The sequence below is a fragment of the Tinamus guttatus genome, unplaced genomic scaffold, assembly GCF_059628265.1.
Source record: "Tinamus guttatus ecotype Peru unplaced genomic scaffold, ASM5962826v1 Tinamus_guttatus_pri_ptg000332l, whole genome shotgun sequence".
Classification (NCBI taxonomy): Eukaryota; Metazoa; Chordata; class Aves; order Tinamiformes; family Tinamidae; genus Tinamus; species Tinamus guttatus.
This window is the reverse complement of record NW_028288866.1, coordinates 1,335,478-1,342,581: the sequence shown is the minus strand read 5'-3', so window position 1 is coordinate 1,342,581 and position 7,104 is coordinate 1,335,478. Positions and strand designations below refer to the sequence as shown.

General features: G+C 51.0%; 1 protein-coding gene across 1 annotated transcript in view; it reads left to right on the top strand.

The window, feature by feature from the left end:
• Positions 1-1,781: 1,781 nt before the first annotated feature.
• ZBTB40 (zinc finger and BTB domain containing 40) overlaps positions 1,782-7,104 on the top strand; it is a 30,051-nt gene continuing 24,728 nt past the window's right edge. The window contains exons 1-2 of the mRNA XM_088529597.1: positions 1,782-2,549; positions 3,060-3,193. Of these exons, the coding sequence (XP_088385723.1) occupies positions 1,820-2,549; positions 3,060-3,193 (864 nt within the window). The 5' untranslated portion in view covers positions 1,782-1,819. The remainder of the gene's footprint in view (positions 2,550-3,059; positions 3,194-7,104) is intronic.

Sequence of the window (7,104 nt, the reverse complement as noted above, 5' to 3'; positions counted from 1 at the left end):
GCACTGTCTAGTTGCTAAAGTGCTCAGTGCTAAATCTCAGTCAACTTCTGGTGAACATAGTGACGTGGAAGACTTTGAGCTGGTTGAACATAGATCAAAGTAATTACATGATTAATGAGTAGAAATAGTTTAATTGGGGACTTCTTTTGAGTTACGTAGGTGGTGTTGGGGTGTTCTTATCTCTTTGTTTTGTGGTGGGGGGGAAAAAGGAAGAAGTAGCTGGAAAGGCATTACAGAGGGTGGCAACTGTCCGAGGCCCCAGCAGCAGCCCACCCAAATCACATTTTACCATAAGGTTTGAAATTCCTAAGCAAAGAAATACCAAAAAAAAAAAAAAAAAAAAAAGCCTCTTCTCTTGGCAGCTTGTGGTGTTTGAGACCCTGTAATTAAGGAAGTAAAATATATTTGCACAAATAGCTGTGCTCTAATTGCTCAGCACATGTAGGCCGGGCGGTGCTGCAGGAGGAGAGGCGCTGCCTGGACCGGGGGGGCCGTGATGGGCAACTGCATCCTCGCTGCTGCTGGCCGCAATGGGCAGAAGCCGCTGCTGCTTTTGGCCCTACGGATGAGGCGACATGTGGCAAAACGAGCAGCCTTCTCTTCCTGGGCACGGCTGGTTCCTGCTTCTCCTTGCATGAGAAGATCCATGGCTGTTATTACTTAACTAACAGACACGATTTCCCTGCAGATCCTGGAAGCTCCTCCATGCCGGGGAGGAGTGGGTGGCCTGAGGCGACTGTTCCCTCAATCTGGTGAAAGGCACCGCTTTCTTCTCCCACGTCCAGCAGCGGCTCTGTGGACGTCAGCCTGATTATTCCTGATTCCCAGCAGTGTGGGAGCCGGTGGCCGGTCCTGCGCGCAGGTGAGAGGAGGTGGATGTGACACCGGAGCAGCAGGGAGGAGCTGCCCTGCCGAGACGTGTCCCTCGGTGCAGGAGCTCACGCCGTGCAGCACCGAAGCGCCCGCTCTCCCGGCTCCCGCCTGCAGGAATCCGCCGGGAGCGGAGCTTGCTCCTTGCTGCAGTCCTGCTTGTCCGCAAGGCAGCGCTTCCAAGCGACGCACGAGCCCGTGCCCTCCTGACAGGCAGCGTCCCCACTGCTCCCTACGGGAGGGGAGGAAGGGAAGTGTGGAGATGTGGAGCAGTCGAAGGTCACGAGCGTCGTGTCCATCCTGGAGATTTTCCATTGGCCCCTGTGCCTGTTCGTTGCAGCACCAGTGTTAGGAGTCCTAGCGCACAGGCAAGGCAGTAACATCTTTATCTTGCCTAGATTAGATAAAAAAAAAAAAAAAAAAACTAGGTGTCCTGCTGATAAAAATTCTGTTGGCAGATGCCCTATTAGTGTTTTCCATGCTGCAACAGGAAGAAAAAAGCAAGAGAGGATCTAAGAGATGGGATTAGGAGTGTGAGATGTCACTCCTGGATGTTGTTTGCTCTCTCTTGCACTCAGAAAGGAAATGCTGGAGACCCCGGAGTCTTTCCTGGCTCTGGTGTCCCTGCTGCTCTTAGCTGTGCTGTGAGGAGAAGCTTAGCTGGTCCCAAACTGTTTAGTAGGTCAAATCCAGCACTTTAGATTCTCTTCAGAGAATTTAGAGAACGTGACTTTGGAGTGGGGCTCGTTCTTGCAGTAACCGCTTAATTGCAGCATAGTCGTTATTGGATCGTGCAAATTATTAGAGTATGTAAACCAGTAAGCTTGCTGTTTATTTCCATCCTGCTGCTGCTCACTGATCAAAGTGCTAACGGCACCTTTACGTCTTTTTCTCCAGTGGTTCCTGAGAGCGCTGTGCACCCCAGAGCAAGACGAGGCCACGAGGCACCATGGAGCTTCCCAATTACAGCAAGCAGCTGCTGCAGCAGCTGCACGCCCTCTGCAAAGAGCAGCAGTTTTGCGACTGCACCATCTTCATCGGGCCCATGCATTTTAGAGCACACAAGGTTGTTCTGGCTGCTTCCAGTCTGCTTTTCAAGTTCTTGCTGGACAGCACGGACACCATCTCCATAGATGCTTCTGTGGTGACCCCGGAGGAGTTTGCGCTCTTGCTGGAGATGCTCTACACTGGTAAACTCCCGCTGGGCAAACACAACTTCACCAAAGTCATCTCGGTGGCAGACACTCTGCAGATGTTTGATGTGGCTGTTAGCTGCAAAAACCTCCTCAGAGATCTCCTCGGTTGCTCGACTCGGGATCAGGTGGTGAGAGGTGTCTCCAGCCAGGCCGCGGGCTTGTCTGCAAACGATGTTGAAGCTAATAATGCACCCCAGTTCGAGAAACCTCCTTCTGAAGTAAAACTGGACACGCTTCTCCCTCAGAAAACTTCCTCTTCTCCTGGTCCTGCAGAAGTAGAAATGGAAGCAGATATTCCTGGCCAGGAGCTTGCTGTAAATCACACTTTGGTTCATCAGAATGTAACGCCAAGCGACCCCAAATCCCTCGGGGAAGAGCCAAGTGCTCGTTCAGATCCCCGTTCCCATGTGGAGCAGGACAGCTGTGTGGCAGAGGGGGTTGCTGAGCTCTCTGCTGAGAAAGGAGGAAGGATTGAGGATTTAGGTGAGAGATTAATGGTCTGGAGGTTGTTTTTGTCTGGCCTGGCTTGTGAGCAGCACTGGAATCTACCCCTTTTCTGAAAGGGGCTTCCTTCCCCTCGTGCTGTGCAGTGGCCTCCTTTGGCCTTGGTGGTTTCACCATTGTACCACACTTTGCCCACGTGTGGCTGTGGACTCTGCGTTCGGTGCAGAATGTGAAGCAGGTAGGACTGTCTGTACAGCAAAAGGGATCAGAGATGCCTACTAGAGCTGCCTTATCCTTTAAACTCCTGTTCAGCATGGCAGGAAAACAGAGGCTGTATTGGGCTTAAAATAAATGTTCCATATATAACTAGTGTTAAAGAAACTGTTGGTTTTCCCTCCAGGCTGCCTGGTATCTTTAGAAGGGATTTATGAGTCACAGTTTTGCTATTATAGCCAATACGCTGGTTACAAACTGGTGCTTTTCAATCGCCTCATGCTTTCTGTGAATCCCTTCAATTAGCAAATAACTCATCTCGTTTCTCTCCCGCAGCACCAGAGAGCAAAAGCTGTGAACTGGATTTCTTTCTTCGGCACGAAAGTGTTTTCTCTGAGGCCCTTTCTGATGCCCAGACTGTGCTGAAGAGGCTAGAAGAGTGCCAAGAAATTGCAGCCTCTCAAAGGGAGGTAGGTGCGTTTACTGCATAAATGATATAAATGATAAACCTTTGGCTTTTGGTCCGCTCTGCTGAGAGCTGGAATAGTTTGGCCCTGTTTAGAAAGTCTTTCTGGGGGGAAGCAGACGTCTGGTGCTGCGTTGTTTGAAGGGCAACGTGTGCTCCCCTGAACTCCCCTGGGAGAAACATCTGTGCGAGCAAGCTGCTCGTGCACGGGCGAAGGGAACGTGGGCCCTGCAGGCAGCGTCGCTGCGTGGCGGGGGAGCTTCCGCCTTGCCTCCTCTGCTCCCGTTTATGGCAAGAACTTTAGGCACTGCAGCAGTTTATAAACGACTGACACACGAGGTCCCAAAATAGCCCTGCCCTGGTGCATCTGCTCTGTCCCATGTGGTGTCTCCTGGGGACACAGGACGGGGTTGCAGACGCGCTGCGTCCCCCGGCGCTTCTCGTGGCCACGGGCCCTTTGAGCCTGTGTTGAAGGGTATTTGAGACGGGGGCTCAGTTAGTGCTGCAGGATATTCTGGGCTTGGAACGATGGCAGCCAGATGCCAGCCGTTGTGCCAGCTCGAAGCCACCGAAAAAGCAGCGAGCTGCTTCCACAGCAGCACTGCTGGCGTTAGTGAATTTGCCTAATGACTGTGGAGCCTGAAAAGGATTCTGCCAGTTTGCTCACATTGGCAGCCCATTGCTAGTATATAAAAATATATATATTTCTAACTCACCCAGGCTTTGTTTTTGGTGGAGCTACTCTAAGGCTGGATTGTCTAGCTGCATGAATTGTCCAATTTACCTTTTCTGCAGGTACAAAAACATAAGTGCCACCATTTTGTTACTAACCCTTCAGCAGCCCCACAGTTTGCTGACCTTTCAAACCCTAGAAATCCTGTTTCTTGGGATGCTGAAGTGCTCTCCGTATCCCAAAAGCTTCCTGGATGGAGAGCCACATGGATTTGTCAGCTGGGCTCTGTTGTGCCCACAGTTTGACTGGGCAATGTGGGGTGTTTTGTCTGCAACAGCTTTCTGGTTTTGAAAACCCAAGCCAACATCTTTATTAGAAAACACATATTACAGTGACAGGCAGGAGGAGAATTCCCTGAAGTTGGGAAATGCAAATTTCTGATGAACTTTTGAATGTTTGTGCGAGAGAAAAGTTCTTTGTTCCCGTCACTGTGGTGGCCTTCGCAAGACTTTTTTGATGATGCTGAACTTAAAACCCTTGGGGTTCTCGGAGGCAGAAGTAGTGGGTCCTTTTGGTGTTTGCAGGAGAAAATCCCTGGGCTGGCAGACCCCTTCGAGTGTGGTGGGTTTTTTTTTTTTTTTTTTTTCCCTCAGACTCCCCCTGTACTCTACAAAAGGATTAGATTTTCATTTGCTCTCTCCTCTTTTTAACTGAAAAATAGCTCCGTTTTAAGGCTTTATTTATTCTGCACTTTGGCATTTGTTCCTGCGCCTGGACTGGAGCCCAAGGGAGGGCGCTGCACCCGTGTCATGTATCCAGCCACGGTGACAGGAGGGATCTGCGGTGACACCGTGCCATGCTGCACACACAGCCCTGCGAGCTGTCCTGGTCCTGCACTGCCTTCCTCTGGCATGCCTCAATTTTCTGTAATTTTCCTCCATTTTCTTTTAATTTTCTGGTAACTGCTACATTTTTGATTTCTTCAGCGCCACCAAGGCCCTGGTCCTGCAGATGAGGTCCCTGGGCCACGCTCTGCTCTTCTGACTCCCAAATGAGCTGCATTAGCAGGAGCCAAATGGGAGGTTTTAGAGCTCAAAGATAGTTTGGGGATCTGACCGCAGAATGGCACCTGGACAGTTTTTTTTTTCTGTCGCTATAAATAAGTGCTGAATAAATGAGAAATGGATTTTCTTTAAGCCTTCCAGAAAAATCACTTCTCGGCTGCGACAAGCATGAAAAGTGTCAGCCCCAAAGGTAATGGGGAGAGGAGGGGGAACTGCTGCCTATTGTAAGTAAGGGCTTAGACAAAAACTCTCAGCTCAGCCAGATCTATCGCTTTCTGAGCTCCCTGCTGGGATAAGCAGGATCCCGAGGCACCGACACCAAATCCAGGCTCTGTTTCCAGCAGAGGGAGTAGCTTTTTCCCACCGAGGCCCTGCATTCTCTTTGGGGAAACACAGTGGCAGGTTTTCAAGTCGTGCTGAAAGTGCAAGTTCAGCTCAACAGCCCCCAGCTCGAGATCCGTAATTAAGGCTGAAACGGTGTCAGTGGAAGGAGTCAACAACTTCCTCCTCCCTTTTTTCCCCCCTCCTATTATGTTATTTTACCAGTCATTTGCTCGAAGACTCTCAGCTGCCTCAGGGTGAGTGAAAGTCGATTTTGGAGGTGGCCACGTGGAGATGGCGCGATGAGGGGGCCAGCCTTGCTCCCGAGTGGCCAGTGTGGCTGGCAGCGCTTGCCCTGTGGCCGAGCAGAGGCTTCTCTGGGCATCCCTGGGGCTCGTCCCTTTCCTGCCCACGAGGCATTTTTGGGTAGACCTGCTCTCCTGGCGAGCGCCCTTGCATTTTGGACACCAAACCTGGGCAAGGTGCAGGACTGGGGACAGCTCGGGGGGGTTCGTGGGGATTTTCCAAGGCTGCCTGTTAGGCAGAGGCTGTCCTGGCTTTTGGCCCCCTCGGATTTCCACGGGAGTTTGGGCAGAACCCCCTGTGTTCCCACTTCTTTTCCCGTCTGGGAATGGGCACCTTGTTCCTTGCTGGGAAGGGCTCGAGCTGTGTCCCTGTTTTCTCCCCTCGGGCTTCCCTATTTCCCAGGACCTCTGGCTGAGATTTCTTAGGTTGCAGCATTTCCCCCCGAGGAAATTCGTGGTGCAGGGCTGGCTTTTCCGAGAAAAGTGTATTTTTTCTGTAAGTTTGCTTCTGCTTTCTGTTTCCTGAGCTGAAAAATGCAGACATACCCTCCATGAGTTGGTTTTCTATTTAGGGAGATGTGATTTTTTTGGAGGAGGGGAGGCTGTTTTTTCGCTTAGCATCTTTCTGTGCATCTCACACAAACTATTCCTATCTAATTTGGTTTTGGCCTGGATGAAACCTGCTTGGAAACGAGAACGAGCCTGAAATTGCAGTAATTTGGGGAAGCATCGAAGAGCTTTGCTGGTGTCAAGTCTTATCTTCTTGTGCTCTCTTAAGAGAAACTCAATTCAAATTATTGCACAGCTCATTTGTTCCCTCCACTCCTGGGTTCAGATGAAGTGGGGGAGTGTTGAATCTCCCTTCTAAAATAGATGTCACGGTGCTCGTGGATCATTTCCAGCATGTATGGGCCTGTCCAATTATTGTCATCCTTTGTTTGCAGCCGCAGGAATTTCGGGATGCAGCATAAGCAATGAGGCGCCTGTGCCTCCCGCATCCCGATGAGGAGCGCTGCCGGGCGGGCTCGATCCGTGGCAGAGCCGGGGGTTTTTCCTCCCCTGTTTGAGGATCCTTGTTTGAGCCCCCTTGAAACCCGGCCTGAGGTTTCGCCCTTGCTGCGCAGAGCAGGAGCTGCCGTGTTGCCCTCCTGCTGCTGGAGGCTCCGTGGGTCACGTACAAATGCAGGTTTGAAAAGGCAAAAGGGCTTCAGGTGTCTGAATGGCAGATGGAAGTGCGTATATATATACATATATATATATATATTTTTCACCTCTGTGATTATTGTGTGCACAACTTCCATCCATAACAAACTGATCACGACGTCCCGGACACTTTCCCACTGGATCCTCCCCTTTACAAGCCACAGGCCTCCCGAGACGGGAGTCTTTGCACAGCAGCACGTGCAGCTCTGCTCTGAGAGCACGTGCAGAGGGGCCAGCACAGTTTGCCTTGTTCAAGGGTATATTTTTATTTGCTGCCTGAACGTGCCTTGGCTTGTGAGAGCGAGCGGGAGGTTTGAGGACAGAGGAGCTTCTGCTTTGACCCTCTATC